Here is a 24,749-nt window from a genome sequence, read left to right as displayed (position 1 = left end):
CTGTCATGGCGCAGAAGCAAATCTGACTAGGAACTATGAGGTTGCAGGTTTGATCCCTGGGCCTTGCTCAGTGAGTTAAGGATCCAGCGTTGCTGTGGTGTATGCCAGCAGCTGCAGCTCCATTTCAACCCCTAGCCTGGAAACCTCCATATGCTGCGGGTGTGGCCCTAAAAAGCCAAAAAAAAAAAAAAAAATCCCTTTTGCCATCTTATAAAAATGTCTTACCTCACTGTACCCACCCATATCCCAGCTTTTGTCTGAATGATAAACACACCCACAAAAATAGTGATTTAAAAAAAAACAAAATACTAGTCCCTTAATAGCATTAAAAGAATTTTTATGATAAAATATCACAGGCATGTTAGAAAGTACCTAAACTTAATATAGAGCAAAGAAGCTCAGAAACACCATGAAATTATAAATAAGGCCCAACCTAATGTTTTATTCACACCCACAAAGACTATCTTCTGACCCTGTTTTATTCAAGAGGACTGTTCCCTATATTACAGGCCAATTGCTCTATCTGGTCTTGACTTTACCAAAGTTTATCATTCTAGCTGACAACTATATTGCCAAGGAAAATATTAACTTAAGAATATAGGCATAACTCATTTTATTGCACTTCACTATACTGCATTTCACAGATACTGCATTTTACAAATCAGATTTTTGGCAACCCTACATTGTCAGATGATTGTTTTTCTAGCAATAAAGTATTTTAAAATTAATATATGCACACTGGCTGTTTTATTAGATCACTTAAAAGGCCACAGTTGAGTCTAAATATATCTTTTACATGCACTGGGAAAACAAAAAATTTGTGACTCGCTTTATTGAGATAGTCATTTTTTTTGCAGTGGTATGAAACCAAACTCACAATATTGCCAGGTTTTACCTGTAGTTCAAAGTCAAATAGAAGAGAAGATGTGACAACATTATCACAGAAATATAAGCGATCACAAGATACTACAATAACCAGTTATACTGCAACAAATTTGACAACTTAGAAGAAATGAATAAATTCCTAGAGAGAGAAAACCTACAAAGACTGAATTATGGGGAGTTCCTGCCATGGCTCAGTGGAAATGAATCCAACTAGCATCCATGAGGATGTAGTTTCCATCCCTGGCCTTGCTCAGTGGGTTAAGGATCCGGCGTTGCCATGAGCTGTGGTGTAGGTCACAAAGGCAGCTCTGATCCTGCATTGCTGTTGCTGCGGTGTAGGCTGGCAACTGTAGTTCCAATTTGACCCTTAGCCTGGGAACCTCCATATGCCACAAGTGTGGCCCTAAAAAGACCAAAAAAAAAAAGAGACTGAACTATGAAGACACAGAAAATGTGAGCAGACTGATTATTAGTAAGAGATTGTATCAGTTATCTAAAATCTCCCAACAAACAAATGTCCAATCACTGGGCTTCAGTGGTGAATTATACCAAAAAGATATTTTACATCTCAAGACAAAGAAGAAACCACAATGAGATGGTAGGAGGGGCACTTTCACGATCTAATCAAATGCCATAACTGCTGGGTGGGAGACCTACAAGCTGGAAAAAAACTGAATTGAAGAGCTTTCTCTCACAGAATGAGAGTTCAGAGCTCCATATCAGGCTCCCCAGCCTAAGTGGCTGGCACCAAAAGCAAGAGTCCCTAGAGCAACTGGTTTTGAAGGCCAGTGGGGCTTAAGTGCAGGAGCTCTGCAGGACTAGGGGAACAGAGACTTCACTCCTGGAGGGTGCACACAAGGTTTCCCATACACTGACTGGGACCCAGGGAAAAGCAGTGACTCCATAGAAACTATGGCCAAATCTACCTGCAGGTCTTGGAGGGTCCCTGTGGGAGGCAGAGGTCAGCTGTGACTCACTGGGTACAAAGAGACTGAAGACAGAGAACTCAGGGAATACTCACTGGTGTGAGCTTTCCTGGAGGTTGTCATTTTGGCACTGAAACCCTGCTCCCCCACCCCTCCACCCCAACAGCCTGCAGGCACCAATGCTGGGAGGCCTCAGGCTGAACAACCAATAGGGTGGGAATACAGACCCACCCATCAGCAAACAGGATGCCTAAAGTCAGCCTGAGCCCAAAGGTGCCTCTAAATACACCCCTGACATGGCCATGCCTGCCAGAGGGACAATACAAAACTCCACCCACCCAAGGGCAGGCACCAGTCTCTCCCACCAGGAAACCTACACAAGCCCAAGAACCAACCTCACCCATCAGGGTGCAGAAACCAGAAGCAAGAGAAACTATGATCATGCAGCCTAAGGAAGGAGACTACAAAGTCAGACAAAATGACATGGCAGAGAAATATATTCCAGATGAAGGAACAAGATAAAACCCCAGAAGAACAACTAAGAGAAATGAAGATAAGTAATCTATCTGAAAAATAATTTAAAGTATTGATAGTAAAAATGATCCAAGATCTTGGAAAAAGAATGGAAGCACAGACCAAAATGATTCAAGGGATGTTTAACAAAAAGCTAGATTTTAAAAGAGAGATGAACAATATAATACCGGAAATGAAAAACACACTAGAAGGAATCAAAAGGAGAATAAATGAGGCAGAAGGACGAATAAGTGAGATGGAAGACAGATTGGTGGAAATCACTGCCATGGAATAAAAAAAAGAAAAAAAGTGAGGACAGTTTCAGAGACCTCTTGGACAATATTAATAAACACATTATCATTAACATTATAGAAGTCTCAGAAGAAAAGAGAGAGAGTGAGCCTTAGAAAATATTTGAAGAGATTACAGCTGAAAACTTCCCTAATATGGGAAAGGAAACAGTCAAGTTTACTAAGTACAGAGAGTCCCATACAAGGATAAACACAAGAAGAAACATACCAAGACACATATTAATCAAATTGATAAAAAAAAGACAAAGAAAAATATTAAAAGCAACAAAAGAAAAGTAATAAATAACGTACAAAGGAATCTCCATAAGGTTGTCAGCAGAAACACTGCAGGCCAGAAGGGAGTGGCTTAGTACATTTAAAGAGATGAAAGAGAAAAACCTCTAAACAAGAGGACCCTGTAAACGGGATTAAGATGGCAGAAGGAAGGACTGGAGTTCACCTTCTCTGATAAAAGCAACAAGATTACAACCAACTACTGAATAATCTTCAACAAAATAGACTAGATACTATCAAAAAACATAGCCTACTCCAGAAGACAAAGAGGAGGCCACACTGAGATGTAGGAGGAGCAACCCCATCCCTGCTGGGTGGGTATCCCACTGACTGGAAAGTAACTATATTGCAGAGGCTCACCCATGGGAGAGAGAGTTCTGAGCCCCATGTCATGTTCCCATGCCTAGGGATCTGGCATTGAGAGGAGGAGCAACCAGAGCATTTGGCAAGGAGGGCCAGTGGGGCTTGTGCACAGGAGCTCTACAGGACTGGGGGAAATGGAGACTCCACTCTTGAAAGATGCACATAACATTTTATGTGCAGTGGGTCCCAGGGCAAAGTAGAGACTCCATAGAAATGTGGGTCAGACCTGCTTCAGTTCTTGGAGGATCTCCTGGGAAAATAGGGGGTGACTGTGGCTCATCATGGGGGAAGGAGGTTGGAGGCAAAGATCTCAGGAATGATCATCAGTATGAACTCCTCTAGAGATGGCCATTTTGGAAAAATCCGGCCCCAACCATCAGGGCTGAACAACAAACCAGGTGGGAACACAGCCCCACCCATCAGCAAAAAGGCTGCCTAAAGACCTCCCAAGCAAACAGTTGCATCTAATCACTCCTAGAGACAAAGCCCAAACCACCAGAGAAATAAGAATCAGTTCCATCTACCAGAGGGCAGGCACCAGTCCCTCCCATCAGGAAACCAGCAAGCCCCTCTACCAACTTCAGCTACAAGGGGGACAGACAGCAGAAGCATGAGAGGCTACAACCCTGCAGTCTACAAAAAGGAGACCAGAACCAAAATCTACACAAAATGAAAAGGCAGAGAATTATGACTCAGATAAGGGAACAAGAAAAAACCCAGAAAAACAGCTAAGTGACCTGGAGATACCAACCTCCATGAAAAAGACTAGACTAATGATAATAAAGACAATTCAAGATCTTGGAAATAAACTGGAGGCAAAGACTGATAAATTACAAGAAACAATGAGCAAAGAAATAGAAGATTTAATTTAAGGATTAAGCAAGAAGAGATGTAAATACAGTAACTGAAATAAAAAATTCACTCAAAGGAACCAAGAGCAGAATATAGGAGATAGAAGAACAAAGATTGAAAGTGGAAGACAGACTAGAGGAAATCAGTGCCATGGAACAGAAAAGAGGAAAAAAAAAAAAAAAAAACTGAAAAGAAATGAAGGCAGTCTAAGAGAACTCTGGGACAGTGTTAAATGCACAAACACCTGTGTTATAAGGGTGCCCAAAGGAGAAAAAAGAAAGGCCCAGAGAAAATGTCTAAAGAGGTAATGGCTGAAAACTTCCCTAACATAGGAAAGGAATCACTCGCTGAAATCCAGGAAGCACAAGTACCACACAAAATAAACTCAAGGAGGAACACCCTGAAACAATTATTAATCCAACTTACCAAAATTAAAAACAGAGAAAATATTGAAAGCAGCTAGGGAAAAGAAACGAATCACACAAGGGAACCCTGATAAAGTTATTGGCTGATTTTTCAGCAGAACCTCTGCAGGCCAGAGGGGAGTGGCATGATATACTTAAAGTGATGAAAGGAAAAAAACCTCCAACCACAATTACTCTACCCAGCAAGGTTCTCATTCGGATTTGAAGGAGAAATCAGAAGCTTTGCAGACAAGCAAAAGCTAAGAAAATTCAGCACCACTAAACCAGCTTTACAACAAATACTAAAGGAACGTCTGCAGGTGGAAAAAAGGCCACAACTAGAAACAAAAATATTACAAATGACAAGGCTCACCAGCCAAGGCAAATATATAGGTAGGAAAGGTAGGGAATCATCCACACACAAATATGTTAACAAAACCAGAAATTGTGAGGAGGGTACAAATGCAGGAGACTGGATATGCACATGCAATTTAGAGACCAACAACTTAAAACAATCTGTATATATATAAACTTCTATATCAAAACTCCATGGAAATTGCAAACAAAAAAAAATCCACCATAAATACATACACAAATAAGAAAAAGCAATCCAAACACAACACTAAAGATAGTCATCAAACCACAAGAGAAGGGAAGAAAAAAGACCAAAAAAAAAAAAAACAAACAAAAAAAAACCCCAAAACAATTAATAAAATGCCAATAAGAACATACATATCAAAAATTACCTTAAATGTAAATGGACTAAATGCCCCAGCCAAAAGACACAGACTGGCTGAAGGTTTACAAAAACAAGACCCATATATATGCTGTCTTCAAGAGACCCACTTCAGTTCTAGGGACACATACAAATTGGAAGTGAGAGGATGGAAGAAAATATTCCATGCAAAAAGGAATCAAAAGAAAGCTGCAGTAGCAATACACATATCAGACAAAACAGACCTTAAAATAAAGAACAAGAGACAAAGACATTGCATAATAATCAAAGGTTCAAACCAAGAAGAAAATATAACTATTGTAAATATAAATTCACCCAACATAGGATCACCTCAATACACAAGGCAACTGCTAACAACCTAAAAGGAGAAATTGACAGTAACAAGATAATAGCCCACTTAGAGCAATGGACAGACCACCCAGACAGAATATCAACTAGGAAACACAGGCCTTAAATGATGCATTAGACCAGATGGACTTAAAAGATATTTATAGAACATTCCATCCAAAAGCAGCAGAATACACATTCTTCTTAAGTGCACACAGAACATTCTCTAGGATAGAGCACATTCTGGGACTGTGTCAAGTTTCAGTAAATTTAAGAAAAGTGAAATCTCATCAAGCATCTTTTCCAACCATGATGCTATACAACTGGAAATCAATAACAAGGAAAAAAAAACCCGCAAAAAACACAAACACATGGGAGACTAAACAACATGCCACTAAAAAACTAATGGATCACTGAAGAAATCAAAGAGGAAATTAAAAAATACCTAGAGGCAAAGGACAACAAAGACACAACAATCAAAAACCTATAGGATGCCGAAAGAGTAGTTTTTTTTTTTTTTTTTTGTCTTTCTGCTATTTCTTTGGGCCGCTCCCATGGCATTTGGAGGTTCGCAGGCTAGGGGTCTAATTGGAGCTGTAGCCACTGGCCTACGCCAGAGCCACAGCAATGCAGGATCAGAGCCGCATCTGCAACCTACATCACAGCTCATGGCAACACCGGATCGTTAACCCACTGAGCAAGGGCAGGGACCGAACCCACAACCTCATGGTTCCTAGTCGGATTTGTTAACCGCTGCGCCACGACGGGAACTCCTGAGAAGTTCTAAGAGAAGTTTATAGCAATACATTCTCTTAGCAAACAGAATTCTCAGGAGTTCCCGTCGTGGCGCAGCGGTTAACAAATCCGACTAGGAACCATGAGGTTGTGGGTTCGGTCCCTGCCCTTGCTCAGTGGGTTAACGATCCGGTGTTGCCATGAGCTGTGATGTAGGTCGCAGATGAGGCTCTGATCCTGCATTGCTGTGGCTCTGGTTTAGGCCGGCGGCTACAGCTAAGATTCAGCCCCTAGCCTGGGAACCTCCATATGCCGCAGGAGCGGCCCTAGAAATGGCAAAAAGACAAAAAGACAAAAAAAAAAAAAAAAAAAAAATGCTAGAGCTCATCAATGAATTCAGTAAAGTTGCAGGATACAAACACAGAAATCTCCTGCATTTCTATACAGTAACAATGAAAGAGCAGAAAAAGAAATTAGGGAAATGATCCCATTTACTACCGTATCAAAGACAATAAGATATTGAGGAAATAATCTACCTAAGGAGGCAAAAGACCTGTCCTCTGAAAACTATAAGATGCAGATGAAAGAAACTGAAGATAACTCAAACATATGGAAAGATATACCATGTTCTTGATTTGTAATAATCAATATTGTCAAAATGATTATACCACCCAAAGCAATCTACAGATTCAATGCAACCCCTATCAAATTAGCAATGGCATTTTTCAGAGAACTCAAAAAGCTTTCTAAATTTGTATGGAAATACAAGAGACCCAAAATACCCAAAGCAATCCTGGGAAAGAAAACAGAGCTGGAGGAATCAGGCTCCCTGACTTCAGATTACAGTACAAAACTACAGTCATTAAAATAGTAGGGTGGAGGAGTTCCCGTTGTGGTGCAGCGGAAGCAAATTCGACTAGGAACCATGAGGTGTGTGGCTTCAATCCCTGCCTTGCTCAGTGGGTTAAGGATCTGGCATTGCTGTGAGCTATGGTATAGGTTGCAGACATGGCTCACATCTGGCGTGGCTGTGACTGTGGCTGGCAGCTGTAGCTCCAATAATCAGACCCCTAGCTTGGGAACCTCCATATGCCACAGGTGTGACCTTAAAAAGCCAAAAAAAAAAAAAAAATGTAGGGTGGAACTCCCATTGTGGCTCAGAAGTAACAAATCCAACTAGTATCCATGAGGATGTAGGTTCAATCCCTGGCCTTACTCGGTGGCCAGAAAAAAAGAAAACAAACAAACACAGTATGGTACTGGCATAAAAACAGACATTTAGATCAGTGGAATAGGAATAAAAAGCCTAAAAATAAACACTAGTCTACAACAAAGGAGACAAGAATATACAGTGGAGAAAAGGCAGTGTCTTCAGTAAGTGCAATATGTGGTGTTGTAAAAACAGAACAGCTACATGTAAAAGAATCAAATTAAAGCACTAACACTATACACAAAAATAAACTCAAAATGGATTGAATCCCTAATATGAGGCCAGATACTGCAGAAATCTTAGAGGAAAACATAAAACACTCTTTGACAAAAAACACAGCAATTATCTTTTTGGATCTACCTCCTAGAGTAATTAAAAGTAAAAACAAAAACCACAAAAGAAATGAGACTTAATTAAACTTAGAAGCTTTTGCATCACAAAGGAAACTACAAACAAAATGAAAAGACAATCCACAGAATGGGAGAAAATATTTAGAAATGAAGTTATTTACCAACAAGGGATTAATTCCCCCCAATATACAAACAGCTCCTGCAGCTGAGTAACAAAAAAATGAACAATCCAATCAAAAACATGGGCAGGAGATCTAAATAAACATTTCTCCAAAGAAGACATACAGAAGGCCAACAGGCTCAAGAAGAGAGTTCAACATTGCTAGTGATTAGCTTATCATAATCATTCTCATTGCTAATGAGAGAATCGCAAATCAAAACTACAATGAGGTATCTTCTCACACCAGTCAGAATGGCCATTATCAGAAAGTCTACAAACAGGAGTTCCCACGGTGGCTGGTGGCTCAGTAGAAACCAAACTGACGGGTATCCTTGAGGACACAGGTTCAATCCCTGGCCTCGATCAGTGGGTTAAGGATCTGGCATTGCCATGAGCTGTGGTGTAAGTCAAAGACACGGCTTGGATCCAGCATTGCTGTGGCACGGCTGTGGCTGGTGGCTACAGCTCTGATTCCACCCCCTAGCCTGGGAACCTCCATATGCTGCAGGTGGGGCCCTAAAAAGACAATAAAAAAAAAAATCTACAAACAATAAATGCTGGAAAGGGTGTGGAGAAAAGGGAACCCTCTTACAACTGTTGCTGGGAATGTAAACTGGTACAACTACTTTGAAGAACAGTATGGTGGTTCCTCACAAAGTTAAAAACTGAACTACCACATGATCCAGCAATCCCACTTCTGGGCATCTATCCAGAGACAACCCTAATTCAAAAAGATACATGATCTCCAATGTTCACTGTAGCACTATTTACTGTGGCCAAGACATGGAAGCAACCTAAACGTCCATCAACAGAGGAATGAAGATGTGGTACACATACACAACAGCCATAAAAGTGAATGGAAAAAATGCCATTTGCAGCAACATAGATGGACCCAGAGATTATCCCACTAAGTGAAGTCAGACAGAGAAAGACAAATATCATGTATCACTTATATGTGGAATATTAAAAAAATATACAAATGAGCTTATATGCAGAACAGAAATAGGCTCAGAGACTTTGAAAATAAATTTATGGTTACCAAAGGGGACAGGTGGGTGCGGGGGATGAGTCAGGAGTTTGGGATTAAAATATACACACTATTATACATAAAATAGATAAATAACAAGGACCTACTGTATAGCACAGGGAGTTCTTTCCAATGTTCTGTAATATCCTATATTATTATCTGAAAAAGAACGTCCATGTGTGTAGACAGATAGATATATATAACTTTGCTATACACCTGAAACTAATACAAAATCATCTGTTCTCCAATATAAAATAAAAAATATATTAAGGGAGTTCCCATTGTGGCTCAGTGGTAACGAATCCGACTAGTATCCATGAGGACATGGGTTTGATCCCTGGCTCTGCTCAGTGGGTTAAGGATCCAGTATTACTGTGAGCTGTGGTGTAGACTGCAGATGCAGCTCAGATATAGTGTTGCTGTGGCTGTGGTGTAGGCCAGCAGCTACAGCTCCAAGTAGACCCCTAGCCTGGGAACTTCCATGTGCCACAGGTGTGGCCCTAAAAAGCAAAATAAGTAAATAAATTAAATTAATTAATTATAAGAAAGAATATTAAATATTCTCAAGCTTCCCACAAAATATACAAGGAGGGGAGTTCCCGTCATGGCGCAGTGGTTAACGAATCCGACTAGGAACCATGAGGTTGTGGGTTCGGTCCCTGCCCTTGCTCAATAGGTTAACAATCTGGCATTGCCGTGAGCTGTGGTGTAGGTTGCAGACGTGGCTCGGATCCCGCGTTGCTGTGGCTCTGGCGTAGGCCGGTGGCTACAGCTCTGATTCAACCCCTAGCCTGGGAACCTCCATATGCCGCGGGAGCGGCCCAAGAAATAGCAAAAAGACCAAACAAACAAACAAACAAAAACAACAGACAAGGAGGGAACACTCCCAAACTCATTTTCTGAGGCCAGCATTACTATGATATCAAAATTAGACAAGGACATTACAAGAAAAGAAAATTATAGGCTGGTATGCTAATGACACAGATGCAAAAATCCTCAATAAAACATCAGTAAACCTAATTTAAAAATACACTGAAATGATCATATAAGATACAGCAGTCAGAGATGTAAGGATGGTTTGATATCTGCAAATCAAAAAACATGACTCACCACATTAACAAAATGAAGCATGGAGTTCCTACTGTGCCACAGTGGTAGTGAATCCAACTAGTACCTGTAAAGATGCAGGTTTGACTCCTGGCATCATGCAGTGGGTTAAGGATCTGGCATTGCCATGAGCTGTGGTACAGGTTATAGACTGGGCTGGGATCCTGTGTTGCCGTGGCTGTGGTGTAGAATGGCAGCTGCAACTCCAATTTGACACCTAGCCTGAGGAGAACTTCCATATGCCACAGGTGTGGCCCTCAAAAGCAGAAATAAAAAATTTTTAATGAAGCATAAGATCATAAAAGTCATCTCAACAGATGCAAAAAAAGTGACAAAATTCAACATCTATTTACGATTAATACTCTCAACAAGGTGGGTTCAGAAAGAATGCACCTCAGCATAATAAAGGCCATTTATGACAAGCTCACGGCTAATATCATACTTAATGGTAAAAAGCTGAAAGTTTTTCCTCTAAGATCAGGAACAAGAAAAGAATGCCCACTCTTGTGACTTCTTAAAAACAAACTACTGGAAGTCCTAGTCAGAGCAATTAGTCAAGAAAAAGAAATAAAAGGCATCCAAATCAGAAAGGAAGTACAACTGTCACTTATTTGTACATGACCTATTATGTAAAAAACCCTAAGGAGACCACCAAAAACCTGTCAGAACTAATCAACAAATTCAGTAAAGTTGCAGGATATGAAATCAATATACAAAATTCTGTTGTATGTCTATACAACAATAACTAGGAGAAAGATAAATTAAGAAAACAATCCCACTTATAGTTGAATCAAGTTGAAAAGACCTCTACACTGAACACTTTAGGACACTTATGAACAATACTGAAGACATACATAAATGGAAGATTTTCTATGCTCATGGATTGGAAAAATTAATATTGTTAAAATAACCATAGGCCCCAAAGCTATCTACAGATTCATGTAAACTTATCAAATGGAATTTTCCACAGAAATAAGCAATCCTAAAATTCTTACTGAATCAAAAAAGATCACAAATAGCCAAAGCAAACTTGAGAAAGAAGAATAAAGCTGGAGGCATCATGCTCCCTAATTTTAAACTATATTACAAAGCTATAGCATCAAAAGAGTATGGTATTAATATAACAACAGGCACAAAAATCAACAGAAGTTAACAAAGGACACAGAAATAAATTCATGCATTTATGGTTAACTAATTTACAACAAAGGAGCCATGAATATACAATGGGGCAAGGACAGTGTTTTCAATAAATAGTGTTGGGGAGCTTTCATCATGGCTCAGTGGTTAAGGAACCTGACTAGTTAGTATCCATGAGAACGCGGGTTCAATCCTTGGCCTTGTTCAGTGGGTTAAGGATGCAGTGTTGCCATGGGCCATGAGTTGTGGTGTAGGTCACAGACACAGCTCAGATCCTGAGTTGCTGTGGCTATGGAGTAGGCCAGTGGTTACAGTTCAGATTCGACCCCTAGCCTGGGAACCTCCCTATGCTGTGGGTGTGGCCCTAAAAGGAAAAAAAAAGTAGTGTTGGGAAAACTGGACGGTTGCACGTGAAAGAACTACCACTCTCTAACACCATACACAAAGAATAACTCAAAATGGACTACAGACTTGAACCTTAAGTATGGATTAGAAACATCAAGCTTCCAGAAGAAAACAAAGGTGGTAAACTCTTAGTTTTGATAATTTTGGGGTGTGACACCAAAAGCAAAAATAAACAAGAGGGACTACTTCAAAGTACAAAGCTTCTGTACAGCAAAGGACCTCATCAGTATAATGAAAATGCCATCTACTAAATGGGAGACAATACTTGCAAATCATTTATCTGATAAAGAGTTGATATATAAAGAACTCACCCAACTCAACACCAAAAAACCCCCAAATAATCCCATTAAAAAAATGAGAAGATGTAAATAGATATTTTTTGAAAGAAGACATATAGGCAACAGATATATTAAAAGATACTCAACATCACTAACCATAAGGGAAATGAAAAAAAAAAAAAAACTACAATGAGGAGTTCCCTGGTGGTCCAGTGGTTAAGGAGCTGATGTTGTCGCTGCTGTGTTTCAGGTTCAATCCCTGGCCCAGGAACATCTGCATGCCATAGGCATGGCCAAAAAATAAGTGAGTAAAATAAAATATGAAGTAAACATGCATTTTAAAAAAACCCCAGGAGCTCCCGTTGTGGCGCAGTGGTTAACAAATCCGACTAGGAACCATGAGATTGTGGGTTCAATCCCTGGCCTCGCTCAGTGGATTAAGAATCCGGGGTTGCCATGAGCTGTGGTGTAGGTTGCAGACATGGCTCGGATCCCGAGTTGCTGTGGCGTAGGCCAGAGGCTACAGCTCCGATTAGACCCCTAACCTGGGAACCTCCATATGCCAAAGGAGCGGCCCTAGAAAAGACAAAAACAAAACAAAACCCCAAAGTGGGGAAAAAAAAACCCCACAATGACATATCACCTCACAACTGTTAAAGTGGCTATTATCAAAAAGACAAGAAATAACAAGCAATTGTGAGGATGTAGAGTAAAGGGATCCCTTGAACACTGTTGGTGGGAATATAAATTGGTGCAGCCACTATGGAAGACAGTATAGAGGTTCCTTTAGAAAGTAAAAACAGAACCTACCACATGATCCAGCAATTCCACTTCTGGGTATTTATCCAAAGAAAACAAAACCACAAACCTCCTAAATATAAGCACCTCCATGTTCACTGCAGCATTAATTACAATAGCCAAGATATGGAAAGAACCTGTCCAAATACTTGGTAAACATTATAGCTATTTTCATGTTATTCTTTGAAATAAGATCAATGGATGAATGGATAAAGATGTGTTGTGTATATGTGTGTGTGCATACACACACACAAAAAAAGGAATATTATTCAGTATAGTAAAAAGGAAGTCTTGCTATCTGAGACCACATGGATGGAACTTGAGGGCATTATGCTAAATGAAGTAAAATCAGACAGAGAAAGACAAATACCAAAAGATCTCACTTACATGTGGAATCTTAAACAAAAACCATCACAATAGCCAGACATGGAAGCAACCTAAACGTCCACTGATGAATGGATTAAGAAGATGTAAATATATATACACACAATACAATAGTACTCGGCCATAAAAAAGAATGAAATAATGCCATTTGCAGCAACATGGATTGAACTAGAGACTCTCATACTAAGTGAAGTAAGTCAGAAAGAGAAAGACAAGTACCATATGATATCACTTATCTGAAATCTAATACATAGTACAAATGCACCTTTTCACAAATATAACCTCATGGATTCGGAGAATAGACTTGTGGTTGCCAGGGGGAGAGGGAGGAAGTGGGGTGGACTGGGAATCTGGGGTTAATAGATGCAAAGCATCTGGAATGGGTGGGTAAGCAATGAGATCCTGCTGTATAGCACTGGGAACTATAACTAGTCACTTGTGATGGAGCATGATGGAGGATAATGTGAGAAAAAGAATGTGTGTGTGTGTGTGTGTGTGTGTGTGTGCGTGTACATGTGACTGGGTCACTTTGCTGTACAGGAGAAAATGGACAGTTGGACAGTTCACTGTAAACCAGCTATAATGAAAAAATAAAAATCATTTAAAAAATAAATAAATAAAACTTAAGGCATAAAGCAAAAAAAAAAAAAAAAAAAAATGACAACAAAAAAAACAAAACCAAACCAGGCCCATAAAGAATAGATTGGTAGTTATGAGAGTCGGGGGCACGGGGTGGGGCAAGATGGGTGAAGGGGGTCAAGAAGTACAATCTTCCACTTATAATTAAGTTCTCTGGATGTAAGGGGATGGCATGGTGACCTAGAGTTAATGATACTGTGTTGGTCTATTTATAAGTTACTAACAGTAAATCTTAAAAGTTCTCATAAGAAAACCACTTTTTGTCTATGTTTGGTGATGGATGTAAACTATACTTATTGTGGTAATCATTTTGTAATATATACAAATATACCAAATCATGATGTTGTACACCTGAAATAATATAATGTCAATTATACCTAAAAAAAAAAAAAAAAAGATGATACAGGAAATAGGGAAACGAAAATTCAAAGGCATTTTTGCTATGCCTCCTTCCTACCCCCAAATACAGGGCCATATCATGAAGCATAACTTTGAAATTTTCTTTTAAGTGGCAATACATTCAATTATCCCTTAGAGCACATTACTTTGAAAGTGTGATGGTAAGCAGAAAATAAGGACTTCTTGGACTATATTTATAATCATGAAATGCTCTCAAAAGGTCTTATCATTTTGATATGCATCAGAGAAAACATCAATAAAGCTCTATTGTCCCTAACATGCCCCAGACAAGACAGGCAGATTAAACTGATAAAAGTTTAAAATCACATAACATACATAAATGATTTAGATAATAATGTTAGCAGCTACATTTGTGGTAAATATCTATAACTATTTTCATGTTATATTTTGAAACAAGATCATAATCATACCATTATGACTATAAAATACACAGTATTAACAATGATGGTTTTATTTGAGATAACACTCAACCTGAGTCAAATCCAAAGCCTTTATTTTTAATTACTGCAACTTTGGTTGACTAACTCACATTAAAGAAAATTATCCTGGAGTTCTCGTTGTGGTCAGTGGTTAACGAATCCGACTAGGAACCATGAGGTTGAGGGTTTGGTCCCTGCCCTTGCTCAGTGGGTTAAGGATCCGGCATTGCTGTCAGCTGTGGTGTAGGTCGCAGACATGGCTCAGATCCTGAGTTGCTGTGGCGTAGGTCGGCGGCTACAGCTCTGATTCAACCCCTAGCCTGGGAACCTCCATATGCCACGTGAGTGGCCCTAGAAATGGCAAAAAGACAAAAAAAACAAAAAAAAAACAAAAAAATTAATTAAAAAAGAAAAATAAAATAAAGAAAATTGTCCTTCTCCTTTTTAAAAACCATACCCGACGTGTAGGTCAGTACAATAAAATCTTATTTACTTAAGAGATAAAAAGCAGCTTTTGAACAGCAAAAACAAATGTCCCAAGGCCCAAACTTTGAAGTTCAGACTCAAAGTCACAGGAAAAGCTTTTAAGGTTCCCCTCTGACCACTGCCTCCAACCAGTCCAGAGTCTATTTTTATCTTTTCCCACTGTCCCTGCAAACTTAGTTCTATTTCTAACTCCACAGGAATTTCAAATGGGGGACAGGGTTTTAAAACTTTCTTTGCTATTATGGTACGTGTGGATGGCTCTGTTCCTGACCCTGGATTTTTACTAGTCTCCTAGGATCAAACCATTCCTGGCCAAGAAACAGCAGCAGAATGGTTCCATGTCCCAATAGATTCAGATGAAAACTGCTAATAAAATCAAGTACAACTCCAAGAAGAGACACTGGAGAAGAATGGGAGTGAGTCACTAAGGACTCTCCCCTGAGGGGGCACATGCCCTTATGCTATACCAAGGTCATGAGCATCTTACCACATCAAGCTGAAAATATCACCACTACAGGGACAATTAGATATGTTTTATTGGGAAAATGATTTTTCTCTTTGCTATTAGGCCTCTGCACTAAAAGGTTAGTTTAGAAAAAAATACGCATGAACTTTTGTTTGAATAAATAAACAAAATGAACGAAGGGAGATGCTTACTCCTAAAGGGAGCAAGTGATGAAATGAAATCCCCTAATCAGAGCAGGTTGGGGCCATTTATAACCATAAACATTATAGTCCCGAGAACATCAATGAATTACAGCATTATAAATGTAATAACCTTCAAGCATTTTTAAAGGTCAAATGATCTGTCTCCCATGCATTAGTGGCATATATTTAATGAAAATCCCTTTGGAAATACCCAACAAATCATCCTATAAAGGATCCAAGGAAGCAAAGTTTTGCTATGCTTGATTTCCCAGAGTGACAGCTGAAATATTTTTTATACTAAAAAATAACAATGAAACTACATAGAACTTACCTCGCAAAGCTCCCCAAACTGTGTTGGCCCTGAGCAAGGCCTCTGGTCCTTTTACATGTAAAACATCTGTATTGAAGACAAAGAAAAGTTTCTTGTGTGGTGATAGATGGTGACTAGATATACTGCAGTGATTATTTTAAATGAAAAGAAATAGCGAGTCACTATGTTGTGTAAACCAGAACTAGCATGGTGCCGTAAGTCAATCATACTTCAAAACCAAACAAACTCATAGGAAAGGAGATGAGGTTTGTGATTATCAGGGGCGAGTGATGGGCAGAAGGAACTGGATGAGGGCAGTCAAAAGTTACAAAACTCAAAAAAAAAAAAAAAAAAAAAAAAAAAAAGGAGTTCCCGTCGTGGCGCAGTGGTTAACGAATCCGACTAGGAACCATGAGGTTGCGGGTTCAGTCCCTGCCCTTGCTCAGTGGGTTAACGATCCAGCGTTACCGTGAGCTGCGGTGTAGGCTGCAGACACGGCTCGGATCCCGCGTTGCTGTGGCTCTGGCGTAGGCCAGCGGCTACAGCTCCGATAAGACCCCTACCCTGGGAACCTCCATATGCCGTGGGAGCGGCCCAAAGAAATAGCAAAAAGACAAAAAAAAAAAAAAAAAAAAAAAAAAAGTTACAAAACTTAGGGTTCGGCGTTGTCACTGCTGTGGCATGGCTTTGATCCCTGGCGCAGGAACTTCTGCATACTGCAGAGTGCTACCAAAAAGATAAAAAAGGTACAAACTTCCAGTTATAAATAAGTACTAGGGCTACAATGGACAACATGAGGAATAGAGCCACCACTGCTGTATGTTATATATGGAAGTTAAGAGAATAAATCCTCAGAGTTCTCAGCACAAGAAAAAAAATTTTCTCGTTTATTTTGTTATCTGCATGAGATGATGGATGTTCACTAAACGTACTGTGATAATCATTTCATGATGTATTTGACTCAATTCATTATGCTGTACACCTAGACTTATACAGCACTGGAGGTCAATTCTATCTCAATAAAACTGCGAGGAAAAAATGTGGTTTTTTTGGTTTTGGGTTTTTTGTTTTGTTTTGTTTTGTTTTTTTAGGGCCGCACCCACAGCATATGGAAGTTCCCAGGCTAGGGGCTGAATCAGAGCTGTAGCTGCTGGCCTACACCACAGCCATGGCAACATGCAATCTGAGCTGCATCTGTGACCTACACCACAGCTCACAGCAACACCAGATCCTTAACCCACTGAGCAAGGCCAGGAATTGAACCTGTGTCCTCACGGATGCTAGTCAGATTTATTTACTGAATCATGATGGGAACTCCATTCCTAGACATTTTTATACATGTAAGTGTAACAAGAAAATACAGTATCATTTTATGTGCACCTTCCTGTGTGTAGGTTGGTATGTAACTGGTACCCTCCTGTACATGTTATTATACAACTTCCTTTATCCAACTCAGCAATTTAACCTGGCAAGTTTCTATCTGTTCTTTGTAACTGCTTCTTTATTTTTAACTGTTGCAGAGTATCCTTTAGACTTTTAGTTGTGCTTCCAATTCTTCAATGTTGCAGGCAAACTGCATGGAACATCCCTAATAAAAGTAATTATTCCTCTACAGTAGAAATTAGTCCACTTCCGGTGTTGAAGGTATGCATATTTTTATATTTAACTGATGATGCTGCTGTAACACTTGTCACTTCCTCCACGATTTCCTCATACTCTGGGACAACAGCTGGTATCTTCTTTCCTGTATGTTATGTTTATGTTCATCATCATAAACTAGTTCATCCTTCAACCAGAAAAGTTCACAATCAGCGTGTCTCACAAAGCTTCCCTTTCACGACAAAGCAGATTTGCCAAGTTGAATGGAAAATAGGATATAACTCCCCAGAATCCAAATACTCCATTCTGGGGAATTTACAATATGTCACTGTATTGCAGCCAGATTCCTTGGTAGTTTAGTGACCATTTCTCAATTCAGACTGCAAAGCCTAATTCACACAGTGTCTGAGTGTTGGCTGTCAGAGACAATCACATGGCTAATGCTGGCAAATCATCCTGTTTCTTGTCTAAGAACAGCTACAAAACTACAGAGAAGTGACTTTTTTTTCAAAGAGATGTATTAAGAAATCTCATCTAGGAGTTCCCATCACGGCCCACTGGGATCATACATGACTACTATCCACGAGGAGGCAGGTTCGATTCTCGGCCTTGCTCAGTGGGTTAAGGATCCAGCATTGCCTCGAGCTGTGGCGTAGGTCACAGACACAGCTCAGATCTGGCAGTGCTGTGGCCAGTGGCTACAGCTCCGTTTTGACCCCTAGTCTGGGAACATCCCTATGCCATGGGTGTGGCCCTTAAAACAAAAAAAAAAAAAAAAAAAAGAAGAAAGAAAAAGAAATCTCATCTATATCAAGAGGATGAAAAGAGGTACTTAACCATCTATGAGGCAGTCTGAGGACAAAGGAGTCACTCTTTTCTCTAAGATAGTTTCCTTTCTATTTTTACACCCAACTCACCAGTCTGCTGGCTATGCACTAATCTACCACCCATATCCTGATAATGCTCTTCTTCCACTCCTTGGTACAAGTCCACACTGCCAGTCAGTATGCCCTATGGAAAAGGCCTGCCCACTTGTTTATTCCTCTGGAACAACTGAGGAAAAGCCTTAGAGAATAATGTTTTAGGCAACCAAAAAAACAAAACAAAACAAACCCATGTTGCTAAATGCTGATTATGTTGTCAACTGATATAAGTGAAAATGAAATATAAACAAAAGTGAAAATAAAAAGCTTCGCCTCTCCCAGTTCTGTATTATCTTTGTGTCAAATTAATTATAAATACAGATCTTGGCTCTAAGCATAGACTTTATCTTTAAAATAAACTACCCAGAAGTCCAGACATAGGGGATAAGCCGAGTTGAGTTATGGCACATCCATATGGTTGGCAAAACATTACTTAGCCATTAAAAATGCTGTCACACATAATTCCATTTGCAGCAACATGGATGGAACTAGAGAATCTCATACTGAGTGAAATGAGCCAGAAAGACAAAGACAAATACCATATGATATCACTTATAACTGGAATCTAATATCCAGCACAAATGAACATCTCCACAGAAAAGAAAATCATGGACTTGGAAAATAGACTTGCGGCTGCCCGAGATGGGATAGGGAGTGGGAGGGATCGGGAGCTTGGGTTTATCAGACACAATTTAGAATAGATTTACAAGGAGATCCTGCTGAGTAGCATTGAGAACTTTGTCTAGATACTCATGTTGCAACAGAGCAAAGGGTGGGGAAAAAAAATATATAACTTGATCCCCTTGCTGTACAGTGGGAAAAAAAAAAAATGCTGTCACAAAAAACACTCCGTGAAATATACTTACAATGCATTGTTATGTAATAAAGAAAAATACCAAAACCACATGCAGAGAATTACCCCATTGTCATGCCACTGTTTATTGTGTGCTTATATTTATATCTATGTAAAATATTGAAATGTATTACTCAGCAAAGAAACAAAAATCTGAAATAACCGTGGTCCACTCTGAGTGCTGGGGTCACGTGTGACTGACTTCCTCCTCTTCACTTACTGTACTTCGAGATTTCCTACAACAATTATGAGTAAGTTGTACCATCAGACTTTAAGAGTCATTTTAAAAACAGGAATTATAAACTCAGTGGCCAAGAGCTCACAATAGTTCATGGCGTGGGACCAGCTTCCAGCGCTCGAGTCTGTAACAAGCAGCTGTGAATATAATCCATTCGCATAACACAGGTACTCACAGGACTCATTTGAAGAGATGCTGGGGAAAGTGTCACACTCCGACTCCACGTGGACTTGAAGCTGCTGCAATTCCGTGCCAAAACATAACTGGTAAGAGCCTTGATGCCACTTGTAGAAACCAAAAATAAAGTCATAATATCTGTGTGAGAAAAAAATTCAAATACATTTTTAAGGCACTGTAGCCAAGTTGCAGATACATATGTGGTGGTGGCCACTGTCGCTGACTCCTCAAATCCCTGCTACCTCATATTAACCAACTAGAGGCTCTTGCCCCAAGCTGTATATCAGACTCACCTGGGGAGCTTTTCACAAACACATACTGATGGCCAGACCTTCAGAATCACAATCTCTTGAGAATGTGATCCAGGCACAAGACATTTAATTACTTTATTTATTTATTGGCTGTGCCTGCAGCATGCAGGAGTTCCAGGGCCAGGGAGTGAACTGACACCACAGGGGCAGCCCAAGCCACGGCACTGATAACGCCGGATCCTTACCCCACTGAACCACCCGCAAACTCCCCCCTCATTTTTTTTTTTTTTTTTAAGGTGTAAGAATTTTAAAAGTCCCCCTGCCACGGTTCCCAGTGACTCCTAGGAAGGCCCCGTTAAAAACCAGTAGTAAAACCAACAATCCTGGGTGCGCAGGCCAATTCTGACCAGTGATGCGGCGGATGTAGAGAAAGGTGAGACAAAGCTTTCTCTTCTAAGTGAGTACATTATGGTATCTGGACCAGCTGCAGCCACACAACAGATGGCAGAGCAGAGATGGAAAGAATAAAGATTCCCTAATCACGCCATTGAGGCACTTGGCCAACGAGCCCTGAAATTCTCCCTGCTTTTGGACTTAACATGTGAGATAACTGTTGTTTTGTTTTTTTTTTTCCCCTTAAGCCAGACTGAGTCAGGGTTCCTGCTACCATCTAACAAAAGTATCCTAGCTAATACAAAAACACCCCAAAAGGTCACCAGACCATAGAGTTCTCACTATGGCCTTGAAAGCTGACCTTTTGCTGATACCCAAGTATCAGAGAAAGAGGATATTAAATAAACATGTGAAGGTGCTAAAAGATAAACAGTCACGCAGGCCTCAAAGCAATTGGTGAAGTGTTATTTAATAGATTTGAATAAGCCGAAAGTTTGTGTATGCTACCTATATGTAAGAACATCCTGTGTTTTTCCAGGGAAGTAAGGAGGGCTGGGAAAATTCCAAAGACCTTGATCCTAAGTGTATGGAAGTTAACCAGCAAGAGACAGTGGAAAGTGCTGAGGGCCTTTTTCATGGCGAAACCGGACAGACTCAAAAGGAAATTAAAGCGCTGAACTGTGTGCTAAAAAATGGTTAAGCCAATCTTCTGAAGTCTATTTTACTCCAATTAAAAAATTTTTTTACTATTCAGCCATTAAAAAGAACAGAATAATGCCATTTGCAGCAACATGGATGGAACTAGAGTCTCATACTAAAGTAAGTCAGAAAGACAAATGCCATATGATATCACTTATATGGAATCTAAAATACGGCACAAATGAACCTACCTACAGAACAGACACAGACTCAGACATGGAGAAAAGACTTGTGGTTGCCAAGGGGGAGGGGGAGGGAGTCAAATGGATGGGGAGTTTGGGGTTAGCAGATGCAAACTATTACATTTAGAATAGATAAGCAATGAGGTCCTGCTGCATAACACAGGGAAATACGTCTAGTCACTTGTGACCAAACATGATGGAAGATAATATGAGAAAAAGAGTGTATACATATGCATGTATGATTGGGCCACTTTGCTGTAAAACAGAAACTGACAAAACATTATAAATCAACTGTAATAAAAAAATTTAGGCAGTTCCCAATGTGGCACGGCAGAAACAAATCTGACTCGTATCCCATGAGGATGCAGGTTCGATCCCTGGCCTCATTCAGTGAGTCGGGGATCCAGCATTGCCGTGACTTGTGGTGTAGGTCGCAGACGGATTCCGTGTGGCTACGGTGGAGGCCAGCAGCTGTAGCTCCGATTCAACCACCAGCCTGAGAACTTCCATATGCTGCAGGTGTGGTCCTAAAAAAGCAAAAAAAAATAAAAATAAATAAATAAAAAATAAAAAATTTAAGAGAACTAAAGCTGCCAGCAGCTTTGAGATTTGAGTTAGGTGCTGGCTTGTTCCAAGTAAGGAAAATCTTGGCCCTGGATATTAAACTCTAACAGAAAACTCCAAGAGTTCTGAGGCAGTGGTGTTCAAGGTCTCTGGGTTAATTTAGCTTTCAGAAACTGAGGGAGCAAAGCTATTCACTGGTTAAAAAAAATGAGTAACTAGCATGTGACAGATCTTGTTCCAGAAGCTGAGGAAGCAGCGATGCACCAAACAGTAAGAAACGTACATATACTGTTTCAAAGCAGAGTTTGAGATAGAAGCTGGGCTCTTTAGAGACAGGAACCAGGAGATTCTGAACCAACTGGGGCCTAGGCTACATGTGTTCCCCAAGGCCTAGAGCTTCTGGAACACCGTCATCACCTCTAAATCACGCTTTTATTCTGAAGTGATACTGCCCCTCCTGAGTTCCTAGAATGCTCACCTGAATGCTTTCAAGTCTTAGCCACACGGGCTAGGCTAATGTTTTATAACCTGCTTCCTAACAATGCAGGGTGCAATTAATGCTGCTTCACACAAAGGGCACCAATTAGGCAAACTCTTCCGATAATTGCCTGCACGTCCTCCTCGAGATGCCAAGCCTTGTTTGGACACCACCTCACAGCTGATTCAAGTTAACCACTGTTCCTGTACATCCTCCATGCTTTCTTGCCACACTCCTATCCCTTCAGCTGATGACCGAGTCCCTGTTTTACTAGCAGTATGGCACAGGAGGAAAACCCAATTTTGCAGAGTGAGCCCCGAAGCAGGTACAGCGTGTTTATTTTGAAAAGATCTCCTAGTCAGGCATGATCTTCCACTAGATGACCTTCAGGGACTTTTTCCTCCTCAATAGCCCAAGGCAACCAAATGCCTAGATTTGACTTCTTCACCCAAATTCTAGTCCTGACACGTTAGCAGATTCAACATCAAAGGCTTCTTACAGTATGCATCTGAAATGAGACTAACAATGTACACAACTGAAGGAGAAAAACCACCTCTGCCATCACCATCTTGAGTCTCCCCGCCTAAGCTCCAGGCCCACCTGGGACCAGCAGGTGCTATTAAACTCGTTTTGCATTTTCCCATCAGCTGCCTGTATTCTGCAGGCACAATTAAGCTACAATGACTACAAGGACCAGAGGCCAAAATCCGAGGGAAGAAAGGGTCAGCATCAATTTATAAGCCTCAGGGTACCACAAACCTTCAGGACAGTCCTGCCCAGGCAGGTCTCAGAGTGAGGGCACAGCAGGTGGCATGGTGAAATAGCTTCTGAAGTGCAATCTGCCTTGTGCATGGTGTAGTCAACAAAATTAGCGCTATGGCACAACACTGTAAATCAACTATATTTCAATTAAAAACAAGCTAGCGCTCTGGGCTGCCTCCTCACTACACTGTTCACCCCATGGCCAAAGAGGCTGCAGATATGAGGGCTTTGGAAATCTTGAGATGCTCAAGAACTAAACAGGAAGCTGGGAGAAAAGAACACCAATGGTTCTGGAAAACGAAAAAGAGAAGGAGATACTGCAGGGACCATATCAAAGTAGTTAGGTGAAAATATCCAACATTTTGCCTGAATAGAGAATTTGGAAGGGAAGCCAAGTTTCCAGCAGCGCCCCAACCTGAGGATTTTCTGCCATCTGAATTGTTAGCTGACTGGCGGGGCGGGGCGCGCGGAGGTGGAGACGGTATAGCAACTTGCAAGCAACTTTGGGGAACCCCAAGCTTTAAGCACTCAACTTCCTCCTAGAACTCCCTTCAAATAAAATGCCATCTCCCTCCTTCCTCTCCATCCACCCCAGTCTCCCCTCCCACGGGGTCGGGGCTACAGACTCTGACCAACCTACTCTTTCCATTCAGTATCCCCAGTGCAAACCAGGACTCCAGAGCACCAGGAAGGAAGTCCCTTAGGAGGCAGGAGGGGAAGGGTATAGAGCCTGGGTTTCAGTCCGTGTAGGTTCGAGCCGGCTCTGCTCTCTTCTAGACCTGTAACTTTGGTCAGATCACTGGCCGGCTCCGAGACTGTGCGAGTGATAAAGAGGAGCTCCAACGTTCCTCCACTCGCCCCGCGCCTGCACTGAGTCCCGGGGTAGTCCCACCGCACCCCCGTCCTGGGGTCCCCCCGGGGTTCCCTCCACGCCCGTCTGCCCGTCAGGAGGGCTCACCGCCGAAACGCTTCCTGAAGGATTTCGCAGGAGGAGCCGGCTTTGGAAGTGGGGCTGTGGCCGAAGAAAAAGTTGTTGGGAGAGAGGTGAAGCGAGCGCGGGGATATATCCACGGCAAAGGGCAAGGGCCACAGACCCAGGCTCTCCGCGCCAGAGGTGTCCCTGGCCCACCCTTTCGGCACCACCAGAGCCGCCAGCAGCGCCAGGAGGCCGGGTAGCCACCTCCATCCGTGGCGCTCCATAGCCATCCTACCGCTGTCTGCCGGGGCTGGCTCGGTACCTACTTCCCACCCCCAGACGGGAAGGAGGGAGCTTGGAGGGCGCAAGTCACGGAATCAGCTGACTGTGCGCCCCGCCCCGCTACCGCCCCCAGGCCAGTGAGGCCGCCCCTGGGGCACCGCTCCGCCCTGGCTACGCCTCCAAGCCAGTGGGACCGCCTCAGGGGCCGGCGCCAGTCTCTGGCTCCCCTCTCCACTCACCCCCAGCCGGCTTCCTTCCTCCAGGCGCAGAGCTGGATGCTGACCGCCCTCCGGCTTGCAGCAGTCGGGCTCTTCTTTGGGACACTGGCC

At 41.4% G+C, this 24,749-nt stretch overlaps 1 protein-coding gene across 1 annotated transcript in view; it reads right to left on the bottom strand.

Annotated features, from left to right (window-relative positions):
- Positions 1–24,517, bottom strand: part of HEXB (hexosaminidase subunit beta) — a 39,500-nt gene extending 14,983 nt beyond the window's left edge. Inside the window, 3 exon segments of the mRNA NM_213921.2 lie at positions 16,125–16,190; positions 19,892–20,031; positions 24,181–24,517. Coding sequence (NP_999086.2) covers positions 16,125–16,190; positions 19,892–20,031; positions 24,181–24,428 — 454 coding nt within the window. The 5' untranslated portion in view covers positions 24,429–24,517.

The sequence above is a fragment of the Sus scrofa genome, chromosome 2 (assembly GCF_000003025.6).
Source record: "Sus scrofa isolate TJ Tabasco breed Duroc chromosome 2, Sscrofa11.1, whole genome shotgun sequence".
NCBI lineage: Eukaryota > Metazoa > Chordata > Mammalia > Artiodactyla > Suidae > Sus > Sus scrofa.
The sequence above is the reverse complement of the archived record's forward strand: the minus strand, read 5'-3'. Positions and strand labels throughout refer to the sequence as shown.